The 19,585-nt window shown below is 41.7% G+C and overlaps 3 protein-coding genes across 3 annotated transcripts; 2 read left to right on the forward strand and 1 right to left on the reverse strand.

Annotated features, from left to right (window-relative positions):
• Window positions 1-448: 448 nt before the first annotated feature.
• On the reverse strand, window positions 449-2,427 carry LOC132259252 (lipopolysaccharide-induced tumor necrosis factor-alpha factor homolog). The gene is made up of 4 exons (XM_059756813.1): window positions 1,864-2,427; window positions 963-1,062; window positions 863-898; window positions 449-800 (listed from the first exon to the last, which is right to left on the reverse strand). The coding sequence occupies exons 1-4, from the start codon at window positions 2,018-2,020 to the stop codon at window positions 698-700; spliced, it is 396 nt and encodes a 131-aa protein (XP_059612796.1). The 5' UTR covers window positions 2,021-2,427; the 3' UTR covers window positions 449-697.
• Window positions 2,428-2,956: 529 nt separating this feature from the next.
• Window positions 2,957-4,110, forward strand: LOC132259251 (lipopolysaccharide-induced tumor necrosis factor-alpha factor homolog). Its single transcript, XM_059756812.1, has 4 exons — window positions 2,957-3,104; window positions 3,433-3,620; window positions 3,680-3,818; window positions 3,883-4,110. Exons 2-4 carry the CDS (start codon window positions 3,434-3,436, stop codon window positions 3,983-3,985), a joined length of 429 nt encoding a protein of 142 aa, XP_059612795.1. The 5' UTR covers window positions 2,957-3,104; window position 3,433; the 3' UTR covers window positions 3,986-4,110.
• Window positions 4,111-4,931: 821 nt separating this feature from the next.
• On the forward strand, window positions 4,932-6,647 carry LOC132260036 (uncharacterized). The gene is made up of 2 exons (XM_059757937.1): window positions 4,932-5,388; window positions 5,447-6,647. Exons 1-2 carry the CDS (start codon window positions 5,015-5,017, stop codon window positions 6,597-6,599), a joined length of 1,527 nt encoding a protein of 508 aa, XP_059613920.1. The 5' UTR covers window positions 4,932-5,014; the 3' UTR covers window positions 6,600-6,647.
• The last annotated feature ends 12,938 nt before the right edge of the window (window positions 6,648-19,585 follow it).

Genomic DNA, 19,585 nt, shown 5'->3' on the forward strand with positions numbered 1-19,585 from the left:
AGAGCTCTAGTGGGATAATTTAATAACTTGACTTCACCTTGCAGATCACAATTCAGCATTAGCCTCGTTGAATAATTGATGAGCATGTGGATTGATTTTCTCCTATGCTTCCGCAGGGCTACATTTAAATGGGGACAGGCCAGAGGGACTCTGTCGCCAGGATGTCGAAGGATTTCGGTGTCAGTGGAGCAGCTTTCTTCTGCGCATCTCGTAAAAGTCAGCGTGATGAGGGAAAAAAAGCGCCAAAAGTAGGTCAACTGTCTAGTGGGACACACAAATGAACAGTTTCCAATCAATAGCATAAACTTTTCCAGCATTTTTCGTTTCAAACCATGAAAACAATTAAGTAGAAATGTATTTCTGAACCAGGACTGAGCGAGAAATTGCTGGTGGTGGTTTTGGCAGACAAAATTTCTCGCTAGAGTGCGTTCGCATCGGCTTTGGTTTAAATCTTGTGAACACTGTTTTACCATCTCTTAACTTACTAGACGCACTTTTATTGTGGTATATTAAAATATTACATGGAGACAGAGAAGTAAATATATTGTGCAATATATCTCAGGAAATCCTCAAGATTAAACAAATGAATCATTCTCTGTGTTGCTACAGAAAATTAGTAAATGATAATACAGCTTTCTTGTCAGTGAAATTACCAAGCAGAACGCCAAGACTCAGCAAAACATCTCACGAAGGCTCATTAGTTCTCGTAGGTGCCAACGTAGGCTCCGCAGCTGGGGCAGTAGTGATTGCCACTCTGGCAAGAGTCTACGCAGTAAGGCACGCAAACGCATGGCCAGCAACTGAAATGGAAAACAATTGGGATCAACAGTTGTTTATGCCAAGTTGAGAGCTTTGAACTTACCAGAAAACGCAGAGAAGAAGGGCACAAATGTGAGTCCTAGAATAAGGGATGCAACAATTAGTGATAATACGCTGGAGATGGTGATTGTGGTGCCACTCACCTAGTGTTGGGCTCATACTCCATCCTCGTGACCACAGTGCTGTGGCACGAAGGACAGGTGATCATTGTGGGATCTGGGCCGACCTGCGGTGGCATTATGACTGCAAACAGTGAGAGGAATAAGAACTTAGTATAAATCTTACGGTTCGTTGCAACTTTATTTTCATAACATTTTAAATGAGTTGTCAACAATATGAATTCGTAAAAATGCGTTACAAGATTGCAATTCATAACATTTACGAAAAAGGAGAATTTATCATCCGGGAAGGCAAGAAAAGCCGAAAAATACACGTGAAAATCCAAGAAAATTGACAATAATGACGTTTCCACGTTGATTCGTACAAATGTATTGGATTTATCTTGTCATTTGTGCACATTTCAATGCACTAGATTGAAGTTATCTCGTATTTCATTATTACTTTAGAAACCTATGAAAAGCGCAGAGTTGCAACCCAAATTCATAGTTTTTACGAACTGAAAAACGAAATCTGTAAAGTTGCAATGAACTGTTAGTGCATATCATCTAAGAAACAGAATATTTCAAATAGATATCAAGGTCTAAAACTATATCAGTATCTGTTATGCAATACTTCTGCTTAACTGACTAAAAAAACTATACGATGATTAAATAAAAGACTGAATATTCGTTAAAGTACAACATTAGATGGGGTTTTTCTTTTTTTGTTTATCATAAATACGTAAAAAAGGATCATAAAATGGTATTCTTGTTTCTGAGAGACGATAAAAAGGCAATCAAGACGTGCTCTTGGTCAAATCTCAAGTTTTTAAGGGGTGGTGGCTGTCAATCAGATTGAGTGGGATAATGACGAATTCCTGTTGTGGAGATCCGCACTATCTCATCAGGAGATAAGCCTTATCGGCGGGGATTTTTCCTCACTCACTTGTCGTCGTTGGCTGGGTAACTATTGGGGGTGGCGCGTACTGCATCTCGGGCTGTGGCATTGGATATTGTGGCGGTGGATACTGCATCTGATGGGGATATGCACTGCCTTCAGCCTGATTGGGATCCGGATGGGGATACATGGACTTTTGCTCCATTTTCTTTCAACCTATTTGTCACAGTCACGAATACACTTTTGGCGAACGAAACGAACGACTATCGACTGACTTGTGGAGTGGCAAGTGAGCAAAGTTTTATATCACAAACACTTTCATGGGCAAAAGAGAATTTGTCACTTGCAGATAATGAGTTGTGTTATCACCTTCACGATTTAATTTTTATCAAATATGTATATTCATCAGAAAGTCTGCGTGTGCGAATGCCAAAGAAACTGTTAAGTTTTGGGTGTTGGAATGAGAGCACTTGGCGAATGTTTCTTCACTTATATGAAGAAAAAATGTAGTCATTATTCATCCTCTAATTAAATAATGTAACTTATGTATAAGCAATCACTGAAGTTTACAAAGTACTGACCTCTGCTTACCCTCTTTTTACTGGGAAAATCTTATCAAGTTTATAGTGAATCATTTCTTATTTTTGCCGGCTTATCTCGGTGAAATTCTCAAGATCTCTTATTGGTAAAGCCTTCGGATTTGCTGAAGAACCTCCAGTGATGAAATTCAATCGATTAGTGGCCTATTTGCGATCATAAAACACGCTCTCAATTACGTCTTTACAGTGACGTCAATGCTTTATGATCGTCCGAGTGTTGTGAGCCAACAATACAATACATTGCGGGTGAGTCAGTGGCTGGAAAAGTATTCGGTTCACGAGTAAAAGCGACAACACACTCTCACCTGTTGTTTCCAGAGTCAAAAAGAGAGCAAAACCGTGTTAATTTGATGACTCTAATGGACATTACGAATAATGACAGCAATAAGAAACCATATTTTTTCCATACGATATTGATTGTCACTTTCATCACTCACTTGGGATTTCCTCTCTCAGAACGTATTATAGAACTCCAAAAGGAAGCTTTGGGAGGAATTTTTCTTTTATCAACTCTGCAACGTTGAGTGTATCTGTGAGACTTTCTCGTTCACATTAAAATCACACGCTTAGCTGCGAGTGTTTCTCATTTGCGCTCAGAGAGTGAAACATTTCGGACGCTACACATCAAGTGCGAGCAAAAACATATCAAAAAGTGCCACATATTCAGATAGTCAATTCTCAATTAAACAGGTAAATTATATTTGTGATACTTCAAATGGAGGAAAAATTCTATTCGATGAGTGTGTATATTCTTCACGCTTCGTTGACTGTCATGTGTAAATAATGTGATGTAATTTCACAAGAGTTTCTCGATGAAACTTCTAAACTAAATCATGCTTTTATCTGCGAAATTGGATACTTGGTGTTTACACTGCACATTCAACATATTGTTGACATGGTGTGTCTTGAATTGGCCGGTGTTATCTTATCTCGAACCTTTTTCAACTGATAAGAGGGGAATATATTGCAAATTTTGCTGAAGTGCTTTTAAACATCAAACAATAATTGCGTTTTCCAGAATGGAGCAACAGAAGTCACTATATCCTCAGCCACAAGGGAACACAGGAGCCTATCCTCATCCACAGCCACCACCGTCTTATGAACAAACGCAGCACGGAACGCCTTATCCTGCTGAGGGAACTCCTTACGCCACAAGCATGCCGTATCCCAATCAACCCAATCAAGGAGCTCCTCAAGTAGTTCACAGTAAGACTCTTCAATTACACAGAATGACACAGTCTTTTGACTCTCGGCCATTCTTTCAGCCATTGTGACAAGTCCACCTGTAGGCCCAGATCCTAGCATGATAGTTTGCCCTTCGTGCAGACAGCAAGTCATCACGAAACTGGATTATGAAACCAGCACGAAAACACACATTATGGCAGCGCTTCTCTGTGCTTTTGTGTAAGTTATTTCTATCTGAGAAAAGAAAAGTTCTTGGTAGTAAAATCTGATGATTTCTTTGCAGTTGCTGGCCTTGTGCGTGGATTCCTTATGTGATGGACTCTTGCAAGAACGCCAATCACTACTGTCCAAACTGTGGAGCTTTTATTGGGACGTATAAATCTTAATCCTGGCGTAATCGGTATGATTCACAATTGGAAACAGGGACGATGATGTGCTGAAAACATCAATTTCATATGATATGTTCATATTCGCGTGTTTATTAATAAATTTTCCTATAAGTTTACACAAATTTACAGCATTTGAGTAAATATTTTATTTGATGGAACATTCGAGAAGGTCTTCATCGTGAGATTCTACGTGTTATTTGAATTAAAAGAAGATGATTAATATGATGAAATATGACTTAGTTGATAGGTAATAAATAAATTACTTAGCTGTACGCAATGGCATTTCATCAATGATTGCACAAACACTCACACTGGAATCCTTTTTCACTACAAAAAGGTCATGTTTAATGAGAGTAAGTGAAGAATCAACACTTATCAACACTAGCTAATAACATGACATGATTTGGAAGAGAGTTGAAGATGACTACTAAATGGTATGTCTATTTTGGTATGTTTTTATGTACATCGGCTTCAAATTGCACAAGAGTGACGTGAAAGGGGGAAACGTAGAAGAACAGGGAGAGGAAAATAAATAAATGACACCACCTTTGACTCGAGCAGCTGTTCGAACGTCTGCCGCGGTGGTTTCAATGCGAACGTCTCGCGTGCCACCAATTCAATGACGATTAAGGGCAAAAATATGCGAAAGCATGAAAAACAGCGAATTTCTTGCGATCATTGTGATGCATTTTCCGGGAAAATGCAGGGATTTCCCGCCAATTTTCATTTCTGCCTGTGGACATTTAAATGCTACACACAGTCCCTCTCCCCCTTAGTAAATATCACCTATCGCGACCCTCTGGCAAATCCATGCGACTCTGTAGTGGTGTGGAAGTGGCAGTTGGCAGCAAACTTCCTCCGTTCTTTGAGCACCAACCGTGAATTTCTTTAGCTCTATCTCTGTCACCCTCCCCAATTCCATGGCTCTTCAACGGTCGTCGGCAATTTAAAGTGCCAGCAGATGTAGTTGAGACTTCGCGAGTGATGCACTGAAATTGTCCAAGAGTTTATCGCGAGTATCCAAAGATGCCTCACTACACCAATCCCGCCTTCTGTCTCCAAAGTGAACTCTATTCCCCGCCGGCGAAAGTGCAGAAGAGTGAATCTGTGAAGTGTGTTCCGGTGTTTCAGCCGTTTTTACCCCCGAAGCCGGGCCCCAAGCCACTGTCTCTGGTCACATCCAAGTCGTTTGGGTCCATTGAATTGATCAATACGACACGACCAACGCCAACTGTGGTCACTTCTTCGAGCCCCATGCGAGGGAGACTCCAGACGAGCAGCAGCAGTGGAAGATTCGCTCTGGTGCCCATCGAGGAACTCTCCAAGACAGAGAAGAATCGCTACACCGTGGTTCCGGCGCGCCAGGCGAAGCTACTCTCAAGCCGAGAGGCTCTTGATACGTGAGTGAGTTCATGGGGGAGCTTAAGATTGGAAGTTAATCTTCGAAATGCATTCCAGATCCGATGAGCTTCAATTCTGCAGTTTGCCTGTTAATTTCTCACCAGAAGAGCAGCCAAAGCTGAAGAACGCCTTCTCAACGAATTTCGATTCGAAGAGTTTCTTCCTCAATGATTCCCGTTACACGGTGTTCCCAACGGACAAGGATGAGGAGATTGTGGATGACAATCATGAGATTATAGAGATCCACAGTGGCAAGAAGAAGCATAGATATGCTGTGGTGCCCACTGAGGAGGATCCCGATGACATTCAGGAGCAGGAAGAGACTTCAATGAGCACCAATTTTCAGACGATAGCCCGGAGTCCCTCACGAAGGAGGCTTCATCATAGCTATGCCAGCATCAGGGACACCAAATCACCACCGAGAATGGCTAAGGATTCCACAGTTGCCACTCCTCAGCGTCCAGCACCGCCAGTTCCTATCTCCAGTCTTACGCCGCAGAAGAACCTTGCCACACAGAAGCTTCATGAGCTACTGTCCACGCCTCCGCAGAAGACACCGCAGAAGCGCATTCCGGCTCCTCTCCAGCCGCAGACCAGCACCCCGCTGAAGCCGCACATAACGCCACAGCGTCGTCTTCGCTACGAAGAACAGCAGCTGGGACACCAAGCAGCGGATATACGCACCACTGCAGTCATTTCGCCGCGACTCCAGGCGCCCTCCTTCTATGATGCACCGTCCAGCACCAAGTCCTGGACGAATCTCAGCTTCCAGAAGGTCGCCAATGCCACAGCGACCATCGGCGCCGTCTCTCTCATGCTGATCCTCTGCGGAATGATGAATTCCGGACTCAGCATCTACATGGTGGCGCGTGTGGGGAGGTCACACTATCTAGACACTGGCATCATATCGGGATTTGCTGCTGTGGCGCTGGGATTCCTCGGCTTCCGCTCAAGACAGTGCGACTGGTTGCCCAACAGGAACTACATCTCAGGCTATATCCTGGTCACGGTGTTCTCCCTCCTCAATTGCTGTGGACTTCTCGTTCTGCTCACCCTTCATCCCATTCCCGGCACACCAATTCACGACATCACGACCGGAGTGGTGCTGGGACTCTCCTCACTCACGCTTCTCCTCATCAGTTTGGGCGCGATTTCGTCACGCTGGTGTCGCGCTCCGCCCCCGGATAATCGCGTCGACGTTGTTCACTGAGAGTGTCCTGATGCTTGAGATCAAATAAATTTTATCCAGAATCCTGAGTGGTGGAAAGAAGGAAACTCTCGGAGTGACCGAAGAGTTCACAGAACATCCTTGAAGTTCTTTTCGTGTATTTCAACTGAAGATTTTCCATGCATTATCTCAATGTCCTCATTTGTACCAATCACAAGGACATAATCCTTGGCGTTTTAGCACCAAATGTAGGTCATCTGGCTTTGCGTTACACTCCATAGATTTTTCTGAAACAATCCCCAGTGTAATTTCCCAGATTGAACCACTGAACTTCTTCATTCGATCCTTCTTTTCCTAATTAAATTACTCCAGGAAGCGTGAAATACTCTAAGTGATTTTTTTTCCACCATCTCATCGTGCACTTTTAATGGGAATTTATTGTTGAGAGATGCTCCGCCTTAACCGGCCACGGGAAATTGTCACGGAGTGTGAAGGAAACTTTTTAGAGAAGAATCGCAACTCCAATTATTATTATTTTCTTCGCTCCGATGAGTGTCCATTGACGAGAAGAGGCGAGGAAAAGCGACATGGAAAGTGCGAATAGTTGTGAATTCTTACAAATGTCACCAAGACATCATTAAAATTGACCCAGAAAATGACACACAATAAAGTATTCTTGCGGCATAATCTTGTCAGAGGATAGACATAACTTAAATTGGTGCTTAATCAACTTGTGTGATCCTTTCCCTCTTCAAAACATTCCGAGGCAGATTTTTGAGGTCGAGCTCTTCACGAAATGCCTCCATAGCTGAACTTTCTGGCTCGCAGAGTCAAAATATTGAGGAATTACCTTTAGCCAAGCGCACAGCCACTTTGCCATGTCTTTTCTTCGGTCATGCGAAAAAATCCACCATATGTTTCATGTTAAACGCTCGGAGATTTGTGAGTTTAGGCGGCTGTGATTAAGGCGCAATCACATCGGCACAGTTAAATTCAAATGGAAGAATTATTTTGTAAGAAAGAATATAAGAAATAAGAAAGATAATTATATGCCGACGAATTTTTTTTTCTTATATCCTGAATAGGTTTTCAACTTGTCTGAAAAGTAAGCATAGAAGGAAGTTTAACACTAGCATTTTATTTTAATTTTTGAATCAAGATTGTGGCTCATATTATCCTTTAAGCATTTCTTCAATTCAATTCTGTCGCCTATGCGAATGGAGCGGCTCTTTACTTTTGCAGCCTCATAAGTTTTCTGGTGGATAAACCTGGAGGTCTTTCTCGGGTAAGAAACTCTGTTCACTTTCATAATAGAGACTCTGCGAGTGTATTGGTGGCATTCTTCTTGGCTTCTCAAGTCGACTCTTTCGGCCGCCGAGCAGCGAAATGCTTTAAAATCTCCAGCAGATCAGTTTGTAGTTCGCAACCGGTTCAGCTGGTCACAAGAAGTTCCTCCGTGATCTCTCTTCTGTGCACCATTTGGAATTTATGTACAGACTCTTTTCTCTCTGTTCAACCACAATTTTTCTGGGGTCGTGAAATTCTTTTTACCTCCTTTGTGGGGTCCTTGTGTTAAATTTACAGGCTTCCTCTTGGCGATCGCGAGTGGTGGTGTGTTTGTGAATAAGTTTCTTTTCCTTCGTGTAGTCGCACCTTTTATAGTGCATTGAGAGTGTTGGTGAACAATAAAAACGGTGAGAAAGGATAAAAATTCACGCTCAGCCATGCAACTTCACATTCCTCAGTGGTAGTTTTGTTCGTCTGACATCAACTCCAATCAGGTAAAAGATGGCAAATTTAATTAATAACTTGATTGAATGTATATTTCTTCTCGTGTCAGTTGAGTGGACACTGAAATTGGCTTACATGGTTCACCTTTAGGCCAATTTGGTGAAGATAGCCAATAAAAATGCCATTTATCGACTTAACATATCGACACATATCACCAAATTCATGTCATCATTGTTGATCTTCTTCTCCAGTGATGATTTTAATGACTTCCAAACTCTCCAAGCATCGACAAAATCAATAATTTCGCCTCATCTGACAAACACACACAATCAATTCTCTACTTTATTCGCATTTTTGCCTCATCTCATGGGAATTCACTGTAAGAAATTAATCTTCTGGTGGAATTGGTGAAATATACTCAATTAATTACATTGACTAATTGATTGAATTTATGTGGGAAAGCTCTGGTTGAGGAATTCTAATTCTATATCCGAACTGCAGTTCGGGACATTCTTATTTCATTTAAACATCGCGGGAATCTCCATAAATTAAGAAAAATATGAAAATCTAACAAATTCTGTGGTCTCTCATCGCAGTAGAAATTTGATTGATTTCAGTATCGGACAGTATCGGGAGTGGCAATATAATTAAATAATCGTGGCCGCAAATATTGGCAGTAGTGGCGGGAAAAGTTGGTGAAAGCACTCTGCAAAGTGTCGTGGGAAAATGGCGCACTAAATCTAAACTTTTGACTCTCGAAAGGGTCATAAAATTAAAAGCTTTCCTCGCCACTCGCAATGTGGCGACGAGAAAACTGGGCAAAGAATCACTTGAGGACAGAAATGTATTTGAGAGTGGCAATTTGTTGCGTTCCCCACTGACCTTTCGCGCAGAACAATCGTCCAACGTGGAGCTGATTTTCACGGCGATATAAATCACCGGTGGGGCGTGCAAAGGAGTTGGAAATCGATTTGCTGGCACAGACCAAAAATTGCACACAATGCTGATCACTGCAAATATTTGCCACTCAACTCTCCATCAATGGTTCTGGGCGATAATTGGTCATAAGCGCAAATGTTGTTTCCAATTTACCTTCTCTTTGTCTCTCTGTCACAGTTTTTCAATTTTCCAGAGAACTGCGGCGCACCGAATTGGGTGGAAAAGCATGGTTATTCCGCGTGTGTGTGTGAAAGTTCTCATATGTTTCTGCATTAGGGCAGAAAAAATCCCATCAAGTGGATATAACATTAAACATTTTTCCTCAGTGCACCGCAGGGAAATAAAATTTGCCACAAATCACTGCACTTTGGGGCAGTTTGTGTGAAAAATTCATTGGTGCTTTCGCATATGGGGTGAAATTTCATCGTGATCCAATTGCACAAGATACCGTGTGTGAAAAATGAAAATGAATTGCTCCTGCAGGTCAAAGATTAGAGAGACGAATGAATTGAGTACACAGCGGATCAATCAAGGTGTCTCATAAATTCTACAAAGCAAAGACTGTGAGAATATAGGGGAGTTTCTTATAGCAAAATAATCAACTTGTGGTTGCAAAAGATCGACTCAATTTTGGTCTGGTCAAGGATTGTGGTTAGAGAGAGAAAATCTAGATTTTTTTTATCATATTGTATTATATTTTTTTAGAATTATTTACTTGACTTGAACGGATGCTCGTCAATGTCCTTGTGCCATGCAAAGTTTCAATAAACAACTTTTCCTCTGAACAATTTTCTCACCCACACGTCGTCAGCAAACAGTAAGACTCCTACAATCTGGCAACTTTAGAGCCTTTTGAAGTTGAAAATTCCCAACCGCAGAATTGGAGCTTCAAGAGCAAACTCTATAATAGCTTTTCCACCCCACATTCGAGGAACTGAAAATATTTTCTCAATAATCAACTCCGTTTCTCCACCAAGTGTTCATTGTTTTCCCATGTTCAGCTTAGAGAGCGTATGAAGTGTTCATTGTGAATGTGTTACATGCCTTTTTGTATTCTCCAACCTGTGTTTCATCATCGCGTTGAATTTCGAATGTGATGTAGAAGACCAACGAGTAATTTATCCCAATTTAAATTATAACTTCCCACAAAACGTGGAACAAATGAAAAATTGTCGAGTTAATAGTTATGAAATTGAGGAATCTCCTTTGCCTTTTTCAGTCACTTTGGCAAACTGGGGAAAAACAAATAACTCTTGAAAAAAAAGAGCCTCACGCGCGTCAGTCAAATGGTAATCATATAGAGAGGAAGCTCTCAAAGAATGGTAACAAGGCGGTCTGAGATCAAAGGGAATCTTCTCAGCACGTCATCATTATTGTACTTCTTCTCCCTCTCGCACATTCAATTGAATTCCCATATCAAAAAATTTAATTGCTCAAGACGCAATTTTGTCTCTTGCACACGATGCACCTTTTTTCACGTTCCGGCATTCCTTCACAGGCACAAATATTCGATAATTTGGCCACGGTATTGGCAATTTTATCAACCAAGAACAGAGGACGAACATTCCAGCAGAGAAACAACATTTCCCAAAAAAACTTGGGGAGAGAAGTCTGTCTCTGCGGACTTCGGTCGAAATAAACGCCCCTTTACCATTTTGAACTGGTAATTATGGTCATTTGGTAAGGCAGAGGAATCTGTCTGATGAACTCTCCTCATAATTCTTCACAATTATTCATTTTTATGGGTCCAGGAAGGGATTTGAAACCTGAGAAATCAGTTTTGACGAATTAGAGAAACCGAACGAAGAATATGGCGTGTTTTTTCGGTCAATTTCCTGTCAATATTTTTCAAATTTCAACTGGGAAAAGACACACTTGCTGTTGCACAAAATGCTCTGAAAGAACTCTAGTACAGGAGATGTGCTCACAAATCTCCTAGGACTTCTGTCCTGACACAAAATCCTTTTGAACATTGCAGACGACAGCACAGATAGACAGTGATAAATCGCACAGAGGAAATATGGGACAATGAACTTTCGTCTCAAGTTCTGACCTCTTCACACTGTCCACGACGAATTTTATTGATGGTCCCATTACAAATCATTAAAATTCACTTCAATTCCTTAATTAGTTCTTGTAGCCTTAATTGTAAGTTATGTGCCGGTGTTTTCTGGTTCAACTCTTTCAGCCAGTTCTTTGGGAATGGCGAATGCAAAAAAGGTCTGAGAGAAACACCGAAAGTGTTTTCACAATATCTTTTTGCTTCATCTCAATCTTGCAACTTTGTATGACAATGAGTTTCTTTTTTTTCCCTTGTTTGGTTTTCTGGCAATAATATTTTGCAGGAAAGAAGATGGATTTTGCCTGTGGAAGTGTAATTTTTTGAGTGCAGCACACAAATGAAGCGATTGATATATATTTCTCTATTGAAATTTCACTTTTGAATTTTGGTGTTCCCATTGAAAGTGATCCTCAATAGAGTTGAAACTCATCAATGGAATAAATTCAGCCATTGTTAAATTATTCCACCAATTCTTTCGCCTTCTTCCTCACACCCAAACTGTGTGCGGGTTTTCCATTGCCTTCGATGATGGAATTCCTTTTGTGAAATGCCTCGCCAGCAGGATTCTCATTGTATGAGACTTCTTCCAGCGGGAAGAAAAGCTTCGCTAAAATACCCTCAAAAGAATTCCCTTGTGACCATCATTTGAAGGAATTTTTTGAAATTCACCATTTCACTTCTCTCTCCAGTCAGAAATTCAACCATCAGGTAAAAATGGTGCATGACGAGTTTTTCTTGCGGTTTCTCTCGGGCGTTTCTTCCTGCAAAAATAATTCAGATGGGCGCACAGAGAGCAAAAAAACTGCCACAGAGATGCAAATGATGCTCACAAACGACTTGCTAAATTTTCTTCATCATACAAAACAACCCACTTGAAAATGGGAAGCACTGGAGTCTCTGTGTCGCTCTTGGGCGAATCATCATCAGTTCAATTTCATCTTCTTCCATTGCCAGAGGCGCGCAATTGGTGTGATTTTCACTGAAAGGTATAAAATCCAATGATATTCAATCGATAGTTCCACTGGCACACATTAAGATTCATCCTAATTCCGCTACACTTAAGATTTTACACCTGAACTGCAGCCAAATTGACCATTCTTTGCAGAATCTCTGATAGACCAAGATCTTGATTTGTTGATGCTTGGAAAAATGTTAGAATGGAGGGCATTTGGTGCAAAAATCGAAACATCTAACATCAAGAAAAGTACATAAAACTCCTTAGTTATTATCCCTCTGATCTCACGGCGTCATCTGCAAGTTCTCCTAACTCTCTCGCACTCGTCGCGCTCTGGTCCAGAGTGTGTTGCTCAGGTAAAGCGCTCGAAACACGTTTGAAGTGGTTTCCAAGTGTGTGCAATGTAGTCTCCACAAAACAACGAAGACGAATTCCAGCCTCGAGATCATCATCTTCAGTTGCACTGCGAACGTCGGTCGTTCTGGAGTTTCTTCACTACAACAGCGCGTTTGGTGGTCAAATCTCAATGACTTGTCCAGTGAAAAGTCTCCACTCAGCTTTTCCAAGTGTCTATGGCGCCGATCAGTAAGCAAGAATAGGAGAAAAAAGAAGGTGTCTAGGTGAAAAAGTGTGACAATTTCCTGATCATTGGATGATTGCTTCATTAAATCCCATCATGAGTGCGTATATCAAATGTGAATGAACGCGGACCCACAGAGGTTCTGTGCTCACCTTTTCACTCACTTGTTGTGTGTTATACACATGAGAAATTGATTTTCTATCCATCTCACGCGGCTTTTGTCAACACAGCCAAAAGGGGTTTCGACGGTTTGTCGTTCTAGAAAAAGTGCCATTACGAATTTTCTCCCGACAAGCACGCTCTTATGTAAAGTGTATTATTTGAGCAGAGTGAATTTTCGTCCGGGCGATTGAGAAATAAAATTAATTCAGTGTTTGCTGTCAACATTGCACGCCAGTCAGCCCTTCGGGCTATTAGCGTCTCCCCAATTATGTCTTCAATTATCCCTCCTTTCGCGCCTTATTTCGCCTTGACCATTCCGCCGCCCAGGGGTGGAAAATGTGTACATGACTAGAGATTGAGGAAGTCACGCGGGAAAAGCTCTAAATGAGCTCTCAGACATCCTCTTCAATGAGCATTAAAATGCGATTTTCGCCCCCACGGCAGCAGAGCTTCTCAAACCTCAGAAAAAAATTCGTCATGCGAAAAATGTGAAAAATTCCAGAATTTCGAGCTGGATAATTCCATACCTGCAAATTGAATTAGGGAAATTAAAAGCTCTCACACTAATCTTCTTAGTTGATGAGAAATTCCGAGCACTAACCTAAATTTCACATGAAATACCACGCGGAATTCAATTAAATTCACGTGAATTCAATTAAAACGAATCAAAGTGAAAACATTGTCGCAGGAATTTTCTCACGAGTGCGAGACAAGTGGAAAGAATTTTGCAGATGGTCAATTTTTGAGGAATTCGCCCGAAGCGCAGCATTTGGTAGTTGATCAGAGAAAGCCCAAGAAGGGTGTGTTATTTCCTTAATGAGCGCAATAAAAAGGCGACTTACCGGTGATTTTGGTCGTTGGGCATTGATTTTTCTCAACTTTCTTCGTCGAACACCGCACAAAATTCTCTCGTCTTGGGAATTTTTATGGGCGCACTTCCGCCAAAAAATTGCACACAGAGATAACAAAAAAAATGAGAAATTCCTGCAACAAGAGGTAGAAAATAAGGTGAAAAGACCCCGAAGAATTCTGGGAATTGCGTGAGAATTACAGAAGGGAAGAAGAGTCTCTCTCTCTATTCTTTGTGGACATGGAGCAGAAAAATTCTAATTTAATTACGCTCCTGCTGCCAATTAACACATTGTTGAGAATTACAAGTAAATAAAAATATTTCCAACTTCAGGCGGGGAGAGTTCATTGGCGCACTTTCTTTGTGTGCCACCCACTAAAATGATCAGTTTCGGAGACACAATTCACACATGAGCAATTTCCTCTGCATGAAGCATGATTCATTTAGCCGCTTACGATTCGATTTTGCAATATTCTCGAATTGAAAGAGAAACTCCTTTTTCATCGTTCATAAATTTGTCACAATTTTTTTTGCTTTGCTCACGCAAAATGATGTGATAATTTAAATAGGAGGAATAATTGTGTAAATTTATGCAGAGTGAAAAAAACATTAGAAGATCGGATTACGTGCAAATATGCGCGATCGCCGAATTTAAGAGCTGCTTAGGATGGCAACAATCGCAGTGATTCCATCACTTGACACCAAATTAATAGACAGTCTGCCAAGAGAGATCATCGATCTGTAAGATGCCGCCGCTATGATCGCCCAGTCTTTTTCCCTCTCACTCCAAACTGGTTTTCCAAGCCCGCAAACAAAAGATCACCCCGGAGATCGAGACCTTTTTCTCGGGAGAATTAAAATTCTCGGCAGGATGAGGGAGAACTGAAATGTACAATTCATGCACTGGACATTTTTTTTCTCCTCCTCCCGGATTCCCAATCGATGGATCACTCCCTTGGCCGTTAAGCCCACCAACTGTGTGTGGTGTCCATCATGATCTGTGAGAAATCTCTCCGTCACGATCGGATTCGTCCCATGAGACATTTATTGTTTGTTGGGAGACCTTCAAAAGGTGCACATGAAATTTGTAAGAAGGCCCTTTGTCTGTCCTTCCACCGAACTGACCTTCTCTCACTCTTTGCCCCACAAAGAGATGACTTCGCAGTCCATCCCTCCATAAATTCCCTTTGCCAATTCCACCGCCGTGGTAAACATTAATTCTTCAGGGTATTATTTGCACGCAATTTGAATTTATAATTGCATAGTTGCGCCCATTGTGGAAATTTATGCTCTTGGCTGTTGTCCAGTTGGATGTTTGTCTGGCATTCCTGCAGACAGAGCTGAGAGGAAGGATCGTGAGAATACTATCTAGATCCAATCAAGATTTCAAAAAGATAATTCGGAGACGACGCTTTTTATTTGCTAAAGCAGCTTTTGAAGAAGGGAAAGGGCGCCGCGAAATGCATAATGAAGAAGATATAAAATATCTAAAGTAGACTCGTTATCTTGAGAACATGCGTGTTTTCACTCAAAGCACCTGCGCTGCATTTTAATTACAGCTTATCAGGTGTGACATTCCCTGCTTCATCTTGCCCTAACACAAAATTAACACTAATACCGCGGATAGAGACAAACTTAAGTCACAAATCCAATATTCTACTCACCGAATATTGATTGGAGTGTGGACAGAACACGAAAAGAAGGCGTTATGAGAGGAAATTCGCTGAGAAATGTCATGGCAAATTAAATAGAATGATTTTGTCACCTTAAAACTCATTTATCTGCTCAGCGATAAGAATCTCAACTCTGTGCTGAGATTTCTCCTCGGAATCTTGCCAATAAAATTTATTGGTCAAAATTCCACCGATGCGTTTTTTTCGGCCTGACGACTCTAATTGATGATGGGAGAGAGAAAGATGGCAAAAAGTGCGCCAACATATGGCGTTGGAGGCAAATAAATGGACTTTGAGGAGGAGTCTCAAGTGTTGTTTTCCTCTTCTCAATGACCCAAAAGTGTCTTTTAATGTTGTCCCATTTCATGCTCACTTCGGTGCCTTTTTCGCAGACTCAACGATCTCAAGGTGTTGAAAATGCCGAAATGATGTGACATGGCCTCATCACAGGACCATCACAGTGAACTCTCGACGCCCCCGGTGGGAGAATCGGCGGGATATGGGCCATCGACAGCGAATTCACCGTCGGATCAGCACTCATGCTCCTGCTCTCTGCACCACCATCATCAGCCGCACTTCCACACCCACGCAGGGGCGCATCATCACCATCATCCGCAGTATCATCATCACTGCGATGCCGCCACAGCGCTTCAGGACTCAATGATCCACCCGTACGGCTGCTCGGGGGCGCCGCAAATGAGCACTTGCGACTGCCCTGGAGACATCCAGAACGCTTGCCTCCACCAGGAGCCCACCAGTGGCCGCAGTTCGCGCATCGTGTCTGCAGATGAGAACAACCCTAGTGGCTCCGAGGACTCGGGCAGAAAGTGCTCTACCAGAGCCACGTGAGTACCGCGCAATGTGCCTCAAGCGTGAAAAATTGGATTAGACACACCAGCATTTGCCCCACAAACTCAATAAACATCTCAATTTGCCGCTGGAGATTAATTAATTTTTGGTCGACGCTGGGTTATTCAATTTAAACCAAATTGGTAATTTCTGAAATGAATTTGAGAGCTTCTGACGAAAGGCATTAATTGGCGCGCAGACATTCTGGGGAAAAATCAGTGTGGACAAAATTCTTCAGTCGGAAGCTAATTAGAATAATTGGCCTGCCCAGCAAGATTCAACATGAATTGATAAATTCTCTGCATTCTTTAGTTTCTGACACTGTGGAATTTTTTCGACAATTATGTATATATTTTATTTTACATTTAGTATTGGATTAGGGAATGTAAATATTTAGTGGAGACCGAGATATCTCTTATTAGACTACTTTGACTTACAATGAATCGATATAAGGCTGGGAGAGTTCCGGGTTTTGTGAGAATATCACTGATTGAGATGCAATCAAGATCGAATTTCCATGTAATTGCAGCATGAGTGGAGCCTTGCTGGACGACAGTCGGATGTGTTCGCATGTGAGGAAAGACTGTGGCCAGATGACGGCCAATCTGCGTCCTCAGACGCCCGACGAGCGGAAGTACGCCAGCAGAATTGAGGTGTACAGCGACGGCACGGACACTGGCGTCAAGGGGGCGGACGGGACGGCGTCTGAGGATGATCAGCGTCCACCACTTCCGCCCCGACCGCCTCGGCCACGGACCACAGCCGCCCCCAGGCTTAACGACGCGGGTGAGTCTCGGTTGACTTTTAAATCCAAATATACACCTTAGCATTTAAATTGATAATTTTCTAGTTGAAATTTCCACAATATGGTTAACCCTTTTGTCTTGTGTTTCTGTTCGAGGCGGAAATTAGTTCAGATCAGAACATAATACGATATATTTCTGGGTGTGCAAAAGTAAACAGAGCTGAGAGGCATTTTCATTGGGGGATGAGGAGGGAAAAAAGAAAAGTATCCCGAATCATCAATATTCTGGTCAAAGTGTGGTCCATTGTCAATAGTTGACTTACTTGTGGCTGAAAATCTCTTCAGATCGAATCACTTGTGGACTTTTTTTTTGTTATTGGGGTGTCTGCTCGAGATGGAGGAAATTGTCTCAAGAATCCCGAGAAAATGGGGGGAAGTTCAAGAGAGGAAGCCAATAAAGTGTTCTTCTTGAGCCACCAAATGACCATAAACTTACATATTCCTTGGCAATCCTCCAAATACCACATGTTTCAAGCTTTTAGGGTGGTTTGCTGATGAAAACATATCGCGAAAGGTGCTTATATTCTTCTCCACTCTACCCACAGGGCAAAGTATGAAATCCTCTCTTGAAAATTGAGTGAATAATTGTAATTAAAAATGCTTAAGTGTACTTTTGTGGTAGAAGAAAAAAGGCCAAGATAAATACGGAAGAGTGGATGAAAGCTTTCACAGACAGTGTCATACTTCAAGTTCTCACTTAATCACTTGGTGATAAAAAAATTCCCGAAGAAAAAGTATTTAATCACTTGTCTTCAACATTCTTCTCTCACTTTTCCAGAATATATTGACATTTTAAAACCCCCGGAAAACCTCGTAGAGTAGAAACATTGCACAAGGGCAATTACATTGAAAGCCCAAAATAGTTCCTTTCCTGCCACATCTTTCCTCCCCTGTTAAATTTATGTCATTCTCAAGTCTGTAAATGTGTTCCTCTTCCATCTGCCAATTTAGAGCTTTTGTAAGTTCGCGTGTCTCATTTGTCTTGATTGAATTTGTCCTCTTCGAGAATAACACTTCGCCTCACCGTCTCAAAACGTCGATTTCTCAGTTCTTTTTCCAACATCCCACACATGAAAAATCGATGGCAATGTCGAAGAGAAAATCCCATGAATTTATTGGGAAAATTCAGAGTGAGATAAAACAATATTGCAACTACTATTTTCCCATCTCAACTTCAATTCAATCCACATGGAAAGTGTGGGTGGAGAATAAGTGTGGTGAATAGAGGCAGGTGAATAAAGGGAAGTGACTTGAGGGTGTATGTGAAGCAGTGTCAATTTAATTTTAAATCTCCCACCCCGAAGCTCACCGCTTTGTATCGCTGCATCCGTGGTTCATGCTCAAGCTTCATGCAATTAAGCGATTTCGCTGCCAGTTATCGCACTAATTTCAAGGAGAAGCTTATAAATTTTGTATACATTATCTAGAGCAAATCCAATAGCAGATCAATACCCAGAGATTATTTAACACAATAAAATATTTGTCCATGGAAGAGTCATTTTGCTTTTAGAGGGAAAGACAAAAGCTCCAGAAGCCCAGAAAATATGCTTCGTCCTTGAAGCCCTCATAAATTGTAGAAAATGACAAATAGAGTTCCAGCGATATGAAATGCAAAATTGACCTAAACTGCAAACGTTCAACCCAGTATCGATCATCTCTGGCATTTCTATGCCCACATTTGGTCGAACTTCTCTCTGCTATCCTGTATCCAAACACATTTCTTCGTATCCTTTTCAGCTCATCAATCATTTTATTCTTTTACCATTGTATCTGCGGAAGATGAAAATGAAGTGTTGCGGCTCAGGATGAGTATTTATAGGTACATATTATGAAAATCGGCTCTGTTGCATTTCTGACTCTTGGCATCGAATGAAAGGATGTTGATCTAGTATTTTTGGCAAAAAATTTCACCACACTTTCCCCGCGAACAGCCAGACGACTTGTGTATTTATTGCACTTGTCGCAGTATTGTTCATTGGCCAACAGTGAAGCCAGATCCTTTTACAAGGCCTTCCACTCACTCTGCTGCCGTTCGTCCGAGGGAATTGTGCAAGTGGAGTGGGAGACAATGAGGGAAATAGGACATGTGTCTCATTTTCACATCCTCTTCCCATTCCGCACAACGTGAAATTGTGCCTTAGCTTGGCAGGCAAGATGCCAGGAACTTCACCAGACACCAGACGAGGCGAAAGATGGAAATTGAAATGACATACAATTGAGCATTAGATGACAATTCCTTGCAACTAACTTGCAAGGAGTATACCAATAAACATTATTCCCAGAATTTCCATCAACGGATAAATCCCCTTAAAGCCCAATCAACTTGTTTATCTCACCCACACCGCTTGCTTGGTATTCCCACTTGCCTTGTTTATACATCTGTTGTGTCCTCGAATATTCCACACCCCCTGTTTGGGCCATT

The sequence above is a fragment of the Phlebotomus argentipes genome, unplaced genomic scaffold (genome assembly GCF_947086385.1).
Source record: "Phlebotomus argentipes unplaced genomic scaffold, Phlebotomus argentipes genome assembly scaffold_18, whole genome shotgun sequence".
Taxonomy (NCBI): Eukaryota; Metazoa; Arthropoda; class Insecta; order Diptera; family Psychodidae; genus Phlebotomus; species Phlebotomus argentipes.

Bases quoted from the DNA above. Each gene is read 5' to 3' on its own strand.
- LOC132259252 (XM_059756813.1), bottom strand. From the start codon at position 2,020: ATGGAGCAAAAGTCCATGTATCCCCATCCGGATCCCAATCAGGCTGAA. The intron at 1,063-1,863 runs GTGAGTGAGGAA...CACTGTTTGCAG, and splicing joins TACCCAGCCAACGACGACAA to TCATAATGCCACCGCAGGTC. The intron at 801-862 runs GTAAGTTCAAAG...TTTCCATTTCAG, and splicing joins CTTCTTCTCTGCGTTTTCTG to TTGCTGGCCATGCGTTTGCG.
- LOC132259251 (XM_059756812.1), top strand. From the start codon at position 3,434: ATGGAGCAACAGAAGTCACTATATCCTCAGCCACAAGGGAACACAGGA. The intron at 3,621-3,679 runs GTAAGACTCTTC...CCATTCTTTCAG, and splicing joins AGCTCCTCAAGTAGTTCACA to CCATTGTGACAAGTCCACCT. The intron at 3,819-3,882 runs GTAAGTTATTTC...ATTTCTTTGCAG, and splicing joins GCGCTTCTCTGTGCTTTTGT to TTGCTGGCCTTGTGCGTGGA.
- LOC132260036 (XM_059757937.1), top strand. From the start codon at position 5,015: ATGCCTCACTACACCAATCCCGCCTTCTGTCTCCAAAGTGAACTCTAT. The intron at 5,389-5,446 runs GTGAGTGAGTTC...AATGCATTCCAG, and splicing joins AGCCGAGAGGCTCTTGATAC to ATCCGATGAGCTTCAATTCT.